Source organism: Tauraco erythrolophus, chromosome 6 (assembly GCF_009769465.1).
Source record: "Tauraco erythrolophus isolate bTauEry1 chromosome 6, bTauEry1.pri, whole genome shotgun sequence".
Taxonomy (NCBI): Eukaryota; Metazoa; Chordata; class Aves; order Musophagiformes; family Musophagidae; genus Tauraco; species Tauraco erythrolophus.
This window is the reverse complement of record NC_141470.1, coordinates 36,141,315-36,157,938: the sequence shown is the minus strand read 5'-3', so window position 1 is coordinate 36,157,938 and position 16,624 is coordinate 36,141,315. Positions and strand designations below refer to the sequence as shown.

Here is a 16,624-nt window from a genome sequence, read left to right as displayed (position 1 = left end):
TGGTTGTGGAATATATATTTTATTAACTTTTCTTTATAAGGATAAATAAACATTGCTAAGCAGAGTGAGAAGGAAGGAACAAAATAGGCTAGTATACTTTGCAAGCTGAGGCTGTGCGGATGCTTTTCATGAAAGATCAAGCTTCAGTGACTTTCAGACGTGCTTAGGTAGATTGTGGCTCTAAAAAGAGGTGGATCTAACCTCTTTTTTTAGCTTGATGCATTTTGAAAAACATTAGTATATTTATCTATCTTTGTTACTTTAACTGCCTTATGAGGGGGAAAAGATGGTCTCGTGGCTAATATTGTCTCCTTTGTTTTCACTTCAGGTTTCTGTCAGCTCGTGTGACCTGCTGGTTGTAAGTGTTGGTCAGATGTCAATGGGTAGAGCTATCAATATTGTTCAGAAACTTTGGACTGCAGGAATTCCAGCCGAAATAATGTATGACTGGTCCCAGGTAGAATTTCTATCTCCATGTGTTAAATACATTGTTCTCTAAGATTAGTGCAGCCTGAGACTATCCTTTTTCTTTTTTTTCTAGTTTTTATTGAGTTACAGACTCATAAAACTGAGTACGTAGGGTGCTATTCAGATACAGTAATGCTAAGAAAGTCTCTCTGGCCTTGCAGCATTCTTCTTCTCTACCTCCTAGCCTATTTAAAAATGCTGTGGAGGATCTTTATGTGCTCCTCAGAGCACAGGGGAATTAATTCCCCAATTATACACAGAGTGTGGAGTCTAAGGCCTACTGAAATCAAGGGGGAAACTCGCATATTGAATTTAAAATGAGGCCAGTTAGCTCCAATTAAGTGAAGTGAGGATGTTTCAAAGCAGAAACATTTTGTACTAGTGAAGGCAATAAATTTTGCTTTCAATGAGGGCTGCAAGTAGGATCCCTGAATTCATTAGTTAATCCTTAATAAAGGGCACGTCTGGAACACAATAGTAACATCACCTTTTAATATATTCAGGTGGCTGAAGACTATCAGATACAGAAGGAATATTGATACCATTCTACTGTCAGAAAAACAGCTTAATAAACTGAGCTATTAGCTAAGCTGCAGGGTCCCCATGTAGTCCCTAGAGAGATGTGTGGTAGGAAGGAGAGAGAGGCAAGCTGAGTTGTGCCCTCTTCTCTCTCCAGTTGAAACCAAGCAGATCTCTAGCCACTACTACCTCACTGGAGTAGTGAGTTACATGGCAGTGCTGAAGTCTATGTTAATAGTGGTGGCAGTTATCTGAGGATCGTTGAGTCTGGTTCACTTTTAAGTATGCTGGTTGGTGACTAACAAAAGAAACAACTGTGCAGTTGTCCATTCTGAGTCATGTGCTGTTGAGCAGACAGTTTTGAGCTTACTCCCTTAATTGCCTGACTCTTTTGTAGTCTTTTGCCATAATGTTTCCAACAGTTTTGATCCCTCAGAATTTAAAAAAATCCAGATCATTCATTATGCTTTTCCTATGATCACCCTAGGTTCTCTCCTTTTTGCAATTCTTAAGGAAGGGAGATTTGGGTAGTTATTGCCTCTGTCTAACACTGTCCTGCAACCCACTGCTAAGTCAGCATAGCAACCCCTTCAGTAGGCTCAGCACTGGGAATGCTGTAAGTGAGCCTCAGGTTTACATGAAACCCAGCTGCAGTCAGCTTTCATGAGAGTACCAGTCGTGCAGGACTGAGCTGTTAGTGAAAGCTGCAGGCAGTGGTGATTGACATTACACTCAATGTTTTTACAGTTATGTAGACCCTGCAGTTCTAGATCCAGCTAGGCCTTGCATGTGGGAACTAGGACTGCAGGCCAAGGCATTCTGTCTGTCTAGTGTAGACTTAAAACACGTTTCAGTTTTTAAGGATCATTAGGTGGATAAATAAACACATAATGAAGTTTCACCTCCTGGACTTGTTAATAAAGCTTTCCTCTCTCAGCAGCTTGTAATCAGTGTAACTGCTGCATATCAAGTAATTTTAGTTAAGGACAGGAGACTTTGATTACTTCAGTGATCACTTTATAGTCTGTCAAATTTCTATCCCATTCTCCTTCCTCTGTTCCCGTTTTAGTCCCAGGAAGAACTGCAGGAATATTGCAGATGCTCTGGGATTACATATGTGGCTCTCGTGTCAGATAAAGAAGGTAGTCATGTGAAGGTAAGTGTGGGACCGAGGATGCTCAGTCATATTTCATATGTATAATCTGTTGTTCTACTTTTTTATTATTTTTTTTTATTTTTAAAGATAATTGTTATTCAGTAAAGTATTTAAGTAGATGGAATTCGGGTAAATACAGTTTCAGTTGCTAAGTAGTAGAAAGTTCTTCTGAAGAAGCATGCTTTTTATCCCACCATAACACTGTTACTCATAGACCTCCTTTCCTCTAGGAAAGTCTGAAAATTAGTGCAAACATTGTTTGACTCTTATGTCATTGATGCCTTTACATGGAAAAAGGTTTCTGTTGCCTCTGATTTCTTTGAATCTACAAAATGAATTAGTTGACTCGGTGATCTTTGCAGTTGGCAGATTTCCATGTTACAAAAGAAATACAATTAAAACATAAATCTAAAAAAAAATCCACGTAGTTAACACAGGCAGAGTCTGAACCTACACTCCTCATCTCTCTAAGCTAAGGTTAAGATGGAAAGTCTGGACCGTGTCACAACATGAATTACCACCTTCTGTGCTCCGCAGCCTGTGGTTCTGGTACCTTTTCAGAAGTTATAAAATATTCTTGATTCTGGATTGTTAGAAAAAAGATGATTATCCTTTGAATAAAGCTTCACTCTTTGACCGAAAAAGAAGTAATCATTTGACAGTATCTGTCGTGGCCATGTTACCTAACCAATGTGCATTACTGAAATATTTTTCACTTATTATTCACTCTCCTTGTCACTGTAACAGAGAGAGCAAATAGCTGTGCAATAACAGTATGAAAAAATAGATTTTGGTGATGAGAATGCAATATATCAATGTCTTCCACAAGACTGTTAGAGTGTTCTTTTAAGTATGGCTATATTGAAGCAAAACCAACAAAGAACATGCTAATGAGGTGAATGGTGGTGTTACTGATGAATCTCTTCCCCATATAAAAAATGGAGCAAATATTCTATGTTATGAATGTTTGGGTCTAACTGTTGCAAACTGAAAGACAAGCCTTATTCTAACATAATTCCTTAACTAGAAAACAAAAAAAAAGCTCAAACCAAATATGCCATTATTAATATGGTATTTACACCTATAAACCATTCTGTTTAAAAAAATAATTATCACATATTAAATACAAGTAGCTAAGCTAGTTTAAGGTTTGGGAATGCACAGGAAGTTAGATGTTTGAGGACGGTGGGGAAATCTATTCAAAGATTTAATTGGTAGTGATCATATGATGATCATGATGATAGCTTCCTACCTGTGAGTGCTTCACCTTTAACAAGTGAATAATCTAGTTTGGTTTTGACTAAATTTGATAAGTTTATTCATATGCCATTTTAAGAATCAACAATCTTAAGAACCACTGAACCTACATCATAGGTGAAATCCTTTGAGAAAGACAGACAGACGGAGAAAAGGATTTTAGAATCTGACTTAATAGATCACCTGATGCAGAAACTGAAAACTAAAATCTGTGACGAAAGATGTAGTAGGTAAGTAGCATAACATGTAAACATGAATAGTCAAAATCAGACGTGAATGTATGCTTGTTTTAATGAAATAATTTTAAGATATGCTCGGTTAAATCTTGATTTTATTTGATAAAGAATAAGAGCTTTGCTGAGTTCCTTTTGAAACGAAAAGAAAGCAAAAGGCTTGTTATATAATTTAATTGAGATTAAGAAAGAGGCTGATTTCCCTAGCTGCTGTTACATTCAAATATCCATAGTGCTTCATGAATTAAGGGGCACGCCGTTACCCAGCTCAAGTGCTACTAGAACACCAGTATTGTTTGTTTGGCAGGACTGCCTGCGAGTCCCTGTTCCTGATTAGAAGTCCATTACGTTCGCGTACCGTGTAATCAAAGGATTAAAGCAGCAAGTCCCTTTTGTTCTAACGCAGTGTTGATATGGTAAAACTGAAGGTGTAATTGTAGCACACCTGTACACTTTGGCTGGCACAAGTGAAAGTAACACCTGGCAAAGACTCAGGGTACACAGCAACACCCCGTCATCCTATCTTTGAAATTACTATTTATTGTCACCAGTAGACGTCAGTACAGACATCACAGGAGAGGCTACAGTTCCTGTGTGCATAAGCTGTATCACTGTGATTCACACATATCCCTTTGTAAATATATAATTCCACACACACATATATGTATGTGTTTTTATATGTGTGTGTATGTAGTGACAGCAGGAACAGACATGGTTTATTCACACAAACTTGAATTCAGAAACTAACAGATTGGACATCCGTAGTATTTCTGAATAGACTTAACAATAAAGGAAATCATTAAGCTGGGAAATGCTTAACTCGAACAGGAGTTTGTGCAAGTGGCTGACATCTCCTGCTACCCACCTCTTCCATCTCTTTTGTCTGGCCCCAGCATTTAACTTTGCAACTAACCTGATTCTCGTGTGTTTTGTGATGTGTCTACAGGTTCTATTAGAAGCTGTGAACGAAAATAATTCTTTGTAAAAGTTACCTTATTTCTAGATCCTGAGAACAGAATAGAGAAAAACACATATTTGGTAATACTAAACAGAGAAATGCAATAATTATGATTGTAACACTGGCAAATTTCTTTGTTAATGAACCCTGAATGAGGAAAGTAAAGGGATCCAAATTAGTAATTGAAAGCTTCTTTGAATGTGTGTGATCTTAAGTATAAATATTGCTTGGATACTTTAGTGTTATCTCGCATATAAGAAGTTGTAGATTAAATTAACAACTTAGAATATTCTCATCATATATTCTAGTATTAGGACCTAAATCAGTCTTGCATGAATGGGGAGCATGTTTTTTTTGTATCCATAGGAAACATAAAGATTGCTTCTAGATCAGATTTTGTACTCTAATTTTGTATGATTTCCTGTCTGTTCCAGAATAGAATTTAATCTGCGGATATGTTCTGGGAAGTCTCTGTAAATTTCTTTATCTGTTAAAATGAAATAAGTATGTTTTTACGATAATCTGAAACCATGTCTTATTACAAATATTTCTTTTGTTATTGTAAATTCATTTACCTAACTGTCTTTGTTTATTTTTAGAGAAACCTCAGATAATCTTTCACTATCAAATCAAAAGGGATCATTTACTAACATTTCAGGTATTTAGTCTCTAGTTATCGAGCATACAAACTATTTCTGCTTAAAACTGTATTATAAGAAAATATTGCTGGAACATAAACTTTAAACGTATTACCAAAGTCAGAGCAAGAAAATGTTTTCTAGCAGTGCTTCTGGTTAGGCACTTCCTCCTAATCTCAAATGTAGTTCTAAATTATCTAAAACTGAAATTTTCTCCAAACTAACAAATAAGTTCTTAGGCCAGCAGACAGAATATTGCCCATATGAGCATTCATTGATGCAGTGATTCAGGAGGGGGGAAAAATCAAAAATCGTAAACATTTCCTATGTGAGGAGAAGTTAAATCTTATCTTGATGAAAAATTACATGACCTGAGATTGTTACAGTGTAGAGACCCATGTACATGGACCTACTGTTCTACTAAGATTTTTTTTTCTTAAATGAAAACACCTTTACAAGCTTGTAGATAAAAAAAATATTATTAAGTACTTGTGTGGATAGTTTGGCATTTTTGATAATTATTAAGTACTTGTATAGTTGGCCATAGGGGTTTGTTTGGCGTTTGGTTTTTTTTTTAAAGAAACACTTTTTTCTCACCCTTTGCATAACAACAAGGGAGAGAGGGCGGCCATGCTTACCTGGATATTTGGATTTCAAAATAAGCCATTTCAGATTCAGTTATTGTTATTTGGTGGAGCTGAGGGCTGGGGTTTATTGTTTGCTTTGTCATTGACTCTGCTATGGGACTGACCATTAAATAGTTGCCTCATTCTTGTAATAGCTTTTCTTTTTTCTTTTTTTTTTTTTTTGTTTTAGTATTATGTATGCTACATTCCTCTGTAAAATTCTGAAAGCCATTTTCAAACTTTTATTATTTTCAGGGAACAGTGATGTAAAATACCAGACGACTTATTCTTACAAACCAGTCTTTCAAAGTCCTAAGTTAACATTTGAGAATTTATGTGAACACATTTCATCATCCTGTGTACTTGACTTGACTTTGGTTTTTTTTAGCAACTTTTCAAACCTTAGCTTATTAATATTTGTGAATTTTCTGTTTCTTGCTACTTCTTTTATAAAGAAAGAATATAATCTAAAACTGTATGTTTGCATTTCAGGTGTGTTTGAATCACATGGAACTCTTGTAGTGCCTAATGTTAGTGTTATAGCTCCTGAAAAATTATCTGCCAGTGCCAGGCGTCGTCAAGAAATTCAGGTACACACACATCAAATAAATATTAAGAAATGGCCCTTAGAAGTTAGAATGGTAGAATTCACATTTTTATTATCACCTAACTTACACACATATGTCCTGTTGGTTCTTTAGTCACAAAGCAGACTAATAAGAACACAAAAGGTTTAAGGCAAAGACCATCTCTTTTTAACGTTTTGGATCTTGGAGATTATCTGTAATGATGTGGATCAGCCATCATTGCACATATATAGTAGAAATGTTATTTTGGCAGGAACCGTGGCTCTGGAATTTTCCTTTTTTTTTCTTTTGTTTTTATAAATGCTGAACTGTGTTAAAGGTGCAAGTTCAGCTTACTTTTAATTTGCAATATGTTTGTAACACATACTTTTATGTATCTCATTATGTTGTCTCAAACTAAAGGCCTGAGAAAAAATAGCAGATTTTAAAAAAAAAAAACAAACAACAAACAAAAAACTGCCTAAAATATGGTATTATAATAAGGTAGAAAAGAATAAATTATTTTAGAAACAACTGTCAGTTTGCTCATTTAGGATTATTGGCTTCAAGATATTTAGAGTACATGGTAAACCAGAACTGTAATCTTACCCCCTTTTCAGTCCAAATTTGGGTGTGCAACAAAAAATGTCCACTATAAATAGTTCTCGGAACCCACATAAAGAAGCAGATGTTATTCTCTGAGCTTTGAGCTAAACAGGCTTTCTGTTTTCAATATACAAAAGCATCTTTCTAAGGTACAAAAGACAACGTAGTGCAGGGCTGCCACTACATTTGTGAAGTACTGCCTTTGCAGGTTTACTAGTTAGCTCTGGAAAAAAGTGTTACAAGGCATGACAGTAATTTGGTTTGGCTTTCAAGTCAATCCTCCTTCTTCAGCTAGAGATAATTCCCTGTATCCAGTCACAGGTTCTCACATTGCTCTGGGAAGTTACCGAACACTCAGAAACAGAAAGGCAGTTTTTAACTACACATGCAGGAATTCACATTGTAACATGCAGTTCTATCTGCTTTAGTACAACACCAGTATTACCAAATCTTTACTATTGCTGCAAGAGTGACTCAGCCCCAGTCTCCTTCCTGTCTACTCATCGAGGATTATTGTGGAATTGTTACTGAAAATTATATTAAATGGGAATTTTACTTTAATTACGATGTAGTGCTACATCTTCTGTTAGAAGCAGCCTGTTCTGTTCTTAGCACCTATGAAATAGAAAATAAGTGTTCCCAACCTGTGTCACAGAAGCAGTGTATTTTACTTTTGCTCATCTTTTTTTGGCAGGTACAAACAAGACTTCAGACATTCGTTTCTAGCCTGCAACAGAAAACAAGTGAGATTGAGATTTTAGCAGTAAGTATTTGGCAGAAGCCTGAAGTAATTTAAAATTCTTAATTGAACTGGATGATGCAGTTGCTATCTGGAACAAACTACTGACAATAGCCTTGCTTTAGAGATACCAAGTGAACCAAACTGCTGGTTAAATAAGATCCATGGCATGTTTCTGTAATACTTGAAAAGTATCTCAAATCATGTATATTGGATAGTTGCATAGAACAAAATTTAACAAGTATTTATTGTAAATTCTTAAGCTGTCCTTATGGGTAACTACTGTGGTAGATTTGGTAACTTGTTTCTGCTAGATTTGCTCTTGTGTTTTAACTAACATAGCTGCTGTTTGTAGATAGCTTTCAGACTTTGCTGACCATGTTACAAAGGACTTTAAAATGGTGTATACTTTTCAGGAAACATATTGCCTATTTGCCTACGCCTGTTTAGAACTTTCCATAGTCAAATCTGTTATGAAGAGATCAAGCTTAAAACTTTGGTAAATTCCAGTTCTATCAGCACGAGTCCTTCTTTGGAAATCAAAAAGTCTGACTCCCTTCAGTATAGCTAATCTCTAATTGGCAAACTGGTAACAGAAGAACTGTTAAATACCGATTTCTTGATGACGTTTTTACAGGTAGATCTGCCAAAAGCAACTGTGATACATTTCTTATCATTAGAGGTAAGCAATTAAGTATTGTTGCTGAAACTCTAATTGAATGGTAGATGATTCTCTTCCTAATGAAGTAGCATGTAAAATTCACCCATTGTAGTTTTTTCTCCTCAAGGAGTTTGAATTGGGTTTTAAAACTTGAAAGGATTTTTTTTTTTTAAACTAAAAGAGCTTGACTGTGGCTAGAAAAATCTTTTTGTCAAATGCCCAAGTTATACAAGACACGATTAAGAAGTCCTAATCCACAGCTCTGTTTTTCTCAAGAATAGTTAACTGAAATTAAGTCTTACTGCTTATTTTCAGAAACCAATAAGCATTAGTAGCCATTTCAACAAAGGTGTTTCTTGAAGCTGTCCATGAAGGAGGATCTAAACCAGAGGCAATTGTTTCAAGTACAGTAGCTGAAACATATCTTAGTGAAGCTGAGATAAAAAGGGGATGTATAAGTATTATACTGACACCTTTAACAACTCAAAAACTGCTTGATAAAGGGTAAAAAACCACCAAAGACAAAGCTCTTTTCTTTCCTCCAATGACAGCAGAAGTTTTAAAGTCAGAAGTCCTTATTATAGAGATAGACACCTTCCCACCTCCAAAAAAAGCAAACTCAGGAATGGCCTGGAGGGGATTTAGTACTTTCATACCTTGTATCTGCCGCTCTGAAGTGGTGCTTGTCTGGTAGTCAGACCCCAGTGAAACCATTTGAAAAGTATTTTGAAAATACAGTTCATCCAGTCTATACAAATCATGCAGATGGGGTGTGCAGGTTTTTTTACGGTGATAAAGTATCAGCTCATATTACTCACTTTTGACCACCCTTACACCACAGTTCTCATTCTGTCCAGCGTTGCTAAACTGATAGAGCCTCTTTTATTGCTTATGCCTTTTTAATGCTGAACTATCTGTGTTAATAAACTGATGACAATTCTTTGTACGTTTTCTTAAAAAAAAAAAAAATCAAGTTGCACACGTTGCTTGCATGAATTTTGTTTGAAACCTTTTTAATAACCTGTTTAATTAAGGAGAAGTAACATTACACAACGTTCAGAAAACTGAATCCTAGCCAGAGAAGTATTTCCTAGATGAGAGAATGTAAGACTATCATAGTTCCTTGTCAATTTTTTTTCTTAGTTTGATGGAGACAGACAAGCCTTTGATGCTACTGTGAGACAACTGATGTCACGATGGCCAAAACAGAGATGTTCATACTTACAAGCAATTTGTGATGATATTTACAGTATCAAAATGGAAAAGAGGTAAATTTGTTAAGCTCTTACAGGTACATAACATCTCAGTTATTTCTGCATTCAAACTTTACTAAATAAGCTGCTCTTAACTTGTCTTCCCCTTTCCCTCTCCTTGAGAGGGAGAAATAAGAAATACTTGGGAAATGTGTGTACTTCCTTGACTGCTATTTTTCACTAACATGAAACAAACGGGGAAGAGTTTTTGGCCATGTAAATTCTTCACTTTTATAAGCCTTTTCAAGAAATTCTAAAATGTATTCCCACTGTTACCTTATTTGCTGTTTGGTTCATAAAACTTAATAGCAAACTACTACATACATTCAGGTATACTGCTATTCTACTACGTAGTTACCCTCTTTTCTCATGGGAGGGACTCCAGCTTGCCTTTTGAAGCTGATGAGTGCATTTAATTCCTCCTGCTTTGAGGGAATACGATGGGAATCTGGCACAGCTGACAGACAACCCAGCTTTAAGCAAACACAATGCATGCTCTCACACCATGTACAGTAAAGCTCATTTCTGTCGACCAAGTATAAAAACATTTATGTTCAACTCAGCCTCCTTGTTGGATTCTGGCAAGGCTGAAACAGATAGTCTGAGCACATCCAGTTTTAAGCCTCAAGTTTTCAACTCTTGCATGTACTGGTCCAGCTGAGTGAGATGTGGGTGTTTATGTCCTATTTTCTTAAACCTCTGTTTAGCTTGAAGGTACTAATTAACCTTAAAATGAGACTAAAAATTGGCTTTGCACCTCTAAGAAAAAGGAATCACTGAAATTGCTTCAGGTTTGCTAACCTTTAGTAAGGCAACTAAGTATCAAGTGAAACATTTTTTCCTTCCTGTGGCTTGCAAGGCTGTGAGCAACAGACCCCAATCAGTACATGCAAATGTTCTATATAGTGCTGGGTGTGAATATAATGCAGTCCCTGAGAAAGTCTTCCTTTCCCATTTGAGCCGTGCACACAACACACTGCTTAGCCATAAGCCTTCAGATCACTGAATGAAAACTAAACAGGCTAGATAAATTGAAAGAACGGGGAAAACGGCAGTCACAGCCAAAGGAACGAAGACTTCCTGCTTTTCTGCTGAATCTTTGCTGTTAGCTTATTGCTAAGATTTGCCACAGGCTTTGTAGCTTTTGAACCTGCAGTTTCAAAGTTTAAAAATCCTCTTTTCCTCCCCTCCACAGGGTTCCAGCACTTATCCTGTACAGTTACCGAGACGACTACAAGGTTTTGTTTTAGTGCTTAGAGCATCTTTTATGGGATGCTTTTATCAGCAGACAGCAGTGTTTTGTCAAAAGGAGTTTCAAAAAGCTGCAGTAATGCAAGACAGGCAACTAATGCCTTTTTATGTGTCCAGATTGAATTTCATGTAATATAAAACTGTAAATTTACGTCAAAAAGTAGAAATAAATGTTTTATAGGTACTTAAGGAGCAAGTCTGACTACAGCCAGAGACGTGTATTATCATTTAATTCTTGCCTCTTTATGCCACAAAAGAGATTGTCAGCTGTGCAGGCGTAAAACTGCTTTTTCTTTTTAAATACAGTTTCAGAATGCCTTTTATGTCAATATGCAACAGTAACACTGAAATGAGAAACTCGGTTCAAGGATGAGGGAAGATGAATTATCTTCAGCTCTAACAAACTGTTTTAAACTTTTTTGAAGAAGTGTTTTTATGTAATAAAAAGTTTGGCTACTGAGCCTTCTTGAAGCTCTTTGTGTGGTGTTTTTTTAAAAAACCTGTTGTTTTCATTTCTATATAAAAGATGGTATATTTCAAGCTGAGAGAGTTGTTGCAAGCCTGGCTGCCTGTGCTTGTCCTGCAGCAGCTTCCTGGGAGGTGAAGTAAGACCTGATACAGGAAAAACTTGTTTCAGACCTAAACCTAAGACTTTTAAAGAGAAACAGTAACCTGCATGTGCTCGAGGCATAACTAAAGTCTTGAACTAGCTTTCTTCACAGGGGTGGTCAGATTAAGTTTGAAGTTAAAGTCATAGTAATGGTGGGAATCCTATAATTATCTTCTTGAAGCTAGAAGGGTAACAGCCCCATCAGTAAAAGTGAAGCTGAGCAAATCTGAAGATGGGTTACAGCAGCCATAGTTAACTATGCATTGTATTTCACATCCAGCTACTTATAATATGGGAACATATATGCAAAAGTTAGGAATTTCGGGAAATACTGTTTATCCTCCCTCCCCACCTGCTACCTTCTGTTTAAACAGCTTACTCGTGTTTCTCCAACTCAACTGATTGCCTTTAGCGCTGGAGGCTCATTGCCTTAAGAAATACCTACTTCCTTTTTCTGCTCTTTTCTTGTAGTAAAGAGCACGGCGAAGTTAAAATACGTGAAGAGGTAACTTTAAAAACCCAAGAACTTCTGAGAACTGTGAAAGTTGTAACAGCAACACACAACGTAGTACCAGGGGAGTCAGTCCTAAAGCCACAGATAACCATACCCTTCCTGGCCATTTACCAAGACAAGTCACATCAGTCATTAACAACCAAATCCATTTCTCATTTGTGTTTTAATAGGAACAATTAAGTATTCACCTTTTACATCTGCTCATAGGAAGGATCTACTTTAAGATGTCAAGTATGGGGAAATTCAGATCACTGAATATACTGAAGGATGAAGCTTGGGGAAGGAGTTTAGGTGACATGAGCATTTTTAAGCCATGTCTGAAGGGAACGTGATGCAGAGTCCTGCCGTCCCCCCACCCTTCGCCAGGGTCAGCACAGCTCAATCAGCACAGAGCAAAGGCACAGCTGCCTGGCTCTGCAAGAGCTCGAGCCCTGTGCTGGCTGCCTCAGGGGTATCTGCACTGCAGCATGTAGACCTGTTCCCCCTCAAAATAAAAGACAGAAACAGGAAGTCAGCTGTTCCTGATAATACGTTGGCACCCGCTTTCCCTAGTACTGCTGAGGCTTATCTACAGAACTGGGCATCTGTCGCTCCTGCTCCAGTCTTACTTTGCTCATGGTACAGCGCATTTCTCTTCATCCTGTTACCCTCCGAACAGGTTTTACAGTGCCCCTTGTATAATACAAAACAAACAGCAGTACAAGTACAAAATTAGTTGGCAGCTGAGTGTAAAGCTGTTTCAGTAAAAGCCTGTAAATAGTCCTGCCATACAACAACCCACAGAAAGCACCTTCTGCTTTCAGTTTAAACAAAAGTACTGATCACATTCCAGTATCCTGCTGGAAGGAAAGCCAAAGACACGTAGTAACTCAAAAAGAAATGGACTTTGCTTTGAGCAAGGGTCAAGTCTGTTACAGTGGTGGCAGGACACTGTTCCATCACTGTGTTGCTTTACTCTTCTTGGTTTTGCTTTTCTTGTCTTTTTTCTTCAGGCCATCCATGTTAGCTCTCAGCAAATTTGAATATGCCTGAAACAACAATAGGAACCATTAAAAGAACAAATACTTAAGTGACAGTGTACTAGAGGTAGCGTTTTACATATTGCTAATGGATAGGAATCTGCATTTTCTCAGAGAATCAGGGTCTTACACCCTACACTGGGAAACTACTGTTTCTAAACCAATGCAAAAAGCTAGATAAAATACAACGGGATTTTTTTTTTAAACAAATACAGATAGATGAAGAGTCTAAGGTTAATCCGTATGCCAGTTCAGCATGAATCAACCCGTTAACAGCTGTCCAGTGCTTCCTACTGGCCACTCCCCAATACCTACAGAATAGGAAGACAAAAGGCATATAAAACTTACCATCTGGAATTTATTTACTTCCTTTGAGCTCACCTACAAAAGTAATACTGGAGGTTAACCAAGACAACACAGGCTTCTACTACAAACCAAGTATCAATATGTTTTTACCCACCAGTGACCATCTAGTCTTTTCAGCAGCAGTTGGGTCAACTCGTCACGTTGAATGGTAGGTAGGCTGTACTGACATGTCACAGGACTTGACTGATTTAGAAAACTGAAAACACTCCTCACTCAATTAACAAAATCCTCTGCAGACCATTCATCCCAAATCCATGTGTTGTCAAATGGGAAGAATGCGAAGAAACAAACTCAAAACACAACAGCCAAGGTTGCTGAGAGCAGACAGAGTCCCTTTCTGCTGTCTTGCAATACCACTCTGATGCAAAATCCGGCATACAGAGCAAAACTGTGAACTACTGTCCCATCTGTAATACTGAGTGTAAGCATTAAGACTTCAGGTAAGTGTAACACTTTAGCATCCCAACTTCAGCTGTGTGTTTAGCTACCACGTGGTTTCTCTGGAATTACGAGGGCACTTCTCATGAAATTCATGTGAAGGCAAATTTCACTTAAAATGTGGTCGTTAAATAAAAGACAAGTAGGGCTGCTAATCTTTCTAACCCAAAGTTGTCACTTACCACTGTGCTAATTTTCTTCTTGCCATCAGTTGCCCTTAGAAGACACTTATTGTCTGCTGGTTCAAAACTTTCTACGTGGCCTTTGCGTGGGACTGGTTTTGTTCGGCCATCATCTGTATTGAAAGACAGAGAATGTTTATTCGTATTTCACTAAAAGTCACCAGATGTCTCCTGACAGGAGATGTTAAAAATTGCTCGTGGCAAGATCTGTAAAACACCTTGGAATTTAGGGCCAGCTGAACTCACATTGCTGCCCCATTGTTCACAGACCCCTTCCCCTGTAAGCCCAGAAGGATCTCTTCCATAAACTACATCTGCTGGGGGGAGAAAAAAAAAAGGAAATCCTTGCCCTGACACGCTGCTGAGCTGCCTGCTTCAGCAGCAGCATGTTTTAAATGCACGTCAAACGTCAGCTGAGGACACCTGACTTCTCGAGTAGTGCCAGCTAGCCAGAAACCAGAGAAAAAGAAACACACAAAAGCAAAACTGTAATTCTCATTTATAGAAACGTATGGATTTCGAAATATTGTTTAATAATTAGAAAGTCCAAATATTTCCTCCAGTTTTGAAACAGTCTTACTTCAAGGGTACTAGTACTGCACCACCTAAGAGGATGGATTTGTCCGTGCGACTGCTCTGTTTTCAGATACTCTGGATTACAACCGCATCTTTTAAAACACACGCTAGCGACACTAAGTTTGACTCAGATTAACGCCTTTTTAATCCAGTAACACACTTAAAACTTACATTTCTTCAGCGTTATGAAAACGCTCCCCGAAGTTCTGCACTTTTGAAAGAGTCTGGTAAGCTCTGTCAGGAACTGCAAGAGAAAGAGACCTCATCCTTGGCTGGCGGCCACTGCACAGGCGTTTATTCCTTCTCCCTGCGCAGCCCAGCGACTCGCTGCCCCAGGAGCAGCCCCTGCCTCACCCCGGCGAGGCCGGTACCACATGCCGGGCTCTCCCAGTTCCGCAGGAATAAGCACCAAGCAAAAGAGAACTCCCGGTTTTCCCCGCGCAGAAGCTGTAAGACACGAGGTCCCAGCCCGAGGCTCCGACTCCGGAAAACGAGGTCCAGCCCCTCCGAGACCTGCTGCGGCCCCAGCTCTGCCGGCCTCCCCTCCCTCCGTCGCCCGAGCCACCGGGTACAGGGATGCTCGCTCCCCTCCCCCGCCGCCGCTTCCACGCCGCCGGGGCAGGCGAGGGCCGCGCGCGGGCCTGGCGCACCCCGGGCCCTTGCGGGGCCTCGCTCCCCCCGCAGCCGGCACAGGGCGCGCCCCGCGCGGCCGGAGACCGGCCGCCTCCCCGGGGCCCGGCGGCGGCCCCCGCCGGGCAGCCCCACCTGCTCGCTCTCCAGCAGCACCATCCTGCAGCGCCGGCCGGAAACGCCTCGCGCGCGCACGAACCCGGGGGCGCACGCGCACCACGGCACGGGGCCGGCCCTGCACACGCGGCCACGCCCCCCCCCCCCCAACCGCTCGCGCCGCTGGAAGGACGGGGCGGGCGGAGCGCGCCTCGCGCTGCGGGGGGTGGCGCGCGGCGGCGAGGCCCCGCCCCACCCGCCGAGGGGAACGCCACGTCAGCGCCGCGCGGCCGCGGCGCGCCCCCGCGCCGGCGCCTGGTGTTCGCAGCGGGGCGGCCGACGTGGCCCCGGGGCCGGGCTGGAGCCGTCGGCCGCCCCGCTGCGCTCCCTGGGAGCAGCTCCCGGAGGAGCAGCCCGTCCCCGATCCGAGGCGAGGATCAGGCCCCTGTGGGGCCCAGCTCCGTCCGCCGCCGCCGTTGCACGGGCCGCCCCTGCCCCCTCACAGCCCCCCGCGGTGCCCGGTAACAGCCGCCGCGCGGAGCGTTCCCCGGGCTGAGCAGCTCGCGCGCACGCAGCCTGCAGGAGCGGCGCCGCCGTTCCGGCTCCTCCTCACACTCCGCATCGCCGCGGCAGGCCCGTGGCTGCCTCACGCAGGCGGCCGCGTCCCTGCGGCCCCGCGTAACCCGCTGGGCCTGCGAGCGGGCCTCGGCGTGTCGAGGAGCGGGGCGCTTGCCCGGGTGCCGCGCAGCTGGTGCGGGTGGGAGGCCGCAAGCTAGCTCTGACTCCCTGCTTCTCGTTCGTTGGAGCAGGTGTTTCCAGTCGCCTGTGCCTTGGCATCCCCAGGCACCAGGAACAGCTCGGGAGCCGCCACGTTAGCTTCCTGTGAGAAACAGCGGCAGCTGGCTGTGGTTTGCAGTGAGGTGCGAAAACGGCTGGTGCAAAGGGTCCTGGTGACAGAGCGTGAGTGGCTGAAGGCTTGGAGGGTGAGGAGTGGGATTTGAGATTAGCTGAACGAGACCTCGCGATTTTTAGAGGAAACAGCAATGAGGAAAAAGACATCTTCACACTCATGATCCTTAAAGCTCCTGAGGGGCAGATTCTGGAAATGGGTGGTTTTCTGTCAATCCCAGCTTAGTTCATCTGGGAACATACACAAGTAGCATTTGATCTAGTGCCTTTTGACGTTTCTCACTAAGGAAATTGAAATTTTTTTTGCCTCCGTGGACCTAACAGAGGTGGAAGACAATGCCTTACATACAGAC

General features: G+C 40.9%; 2 protein-coding genes across 4 annotated transcripts in view; one reads left to right on the top strand and one right to left on the bottom strand.

The window, feature by feature from the left end:
• The window catches only part of EIF2AK4 (eukaryotic translation initiation factor 2 alpha kinase 4), a 41,321-nt gene extending 29,919 nt beyond the window's left edge, over window positions 1-11,402 (top strand). For both annotated transcript variants that reach the window (XM_086613434.1, XM_086613435.1), the window contains 9 exons: window positions 329-457; window positions 2,057-2,143; window positions 3,518-3,630; window positions 5,191-5,249; window positions 6,348-6,445; window positions 7,722-7,790; window positions 8,404-8,448; window positions 9,571-9,695; window positions 10,876-11,402. In XM_086613434.1, the coding sequence (XP_086469560.1) occupies window positions 329-457; window positions 2,057-2,143; window positions 3,518-3,630; window positions 5,191-5,249; window positions 6,348-6,445; window positions 7,722-7,790; window positions 8,404-8,448; window positions 9,571-9,695; window positions 10,876-10,930 (780 nt within the window). In that variant the 3' untranslated portion in view covers window positions 10,931-11,402. The remainder of the gene's footprint in view (window positions 1-328; window positions 458-2,056; window positions 2,144-3,517; window positions 3,631-5,190; window positions 5,250-6,347; window positions 6,446-7,721; window positions 7,791-8,403; window positions 8,449-9,570; window positions 9,696-10,875) is intronic.
• Window positions 7,459-15,455, bottom strand: SRP14 (signal recognition particle 14). 2 transcript variants are annotated; one of them, XM_086613437.1, is made up of 5 exons: window positions 15,402-15,455; window positions 14,808-14,880; window positions 14,061-14,173; window positions 13,423-13,455; window positions 7,459-7,754 (listed from the first exon to the last, which is right to left on the bottom strand). In XM_086613437.1, the coding sequence occupies exons 1-5, from the start codon at window positions 15,423-15,425 to the stop codon at window positions 7,695-7,697; spliced, it is 303 nt and encodes a 100-aa protein (XP_086469563.1). In that variant the 5' UTR covers window positions 15,426-15,455; the 3' UTR covers window positions 7,459-7,694. The 2 variants fall into 2 exon arrangements, with proteins under 2 accessions (XP_086469563.1, XP_086469562.1); XM_086613436.1 differs by lacking the exon at window positions 7,459-7,754 and adding an exon at window positions 12,188-13,083.
• Between the last annotated feature and the right edge of the window lie 1,169 nt (window positions 15,456-16,624).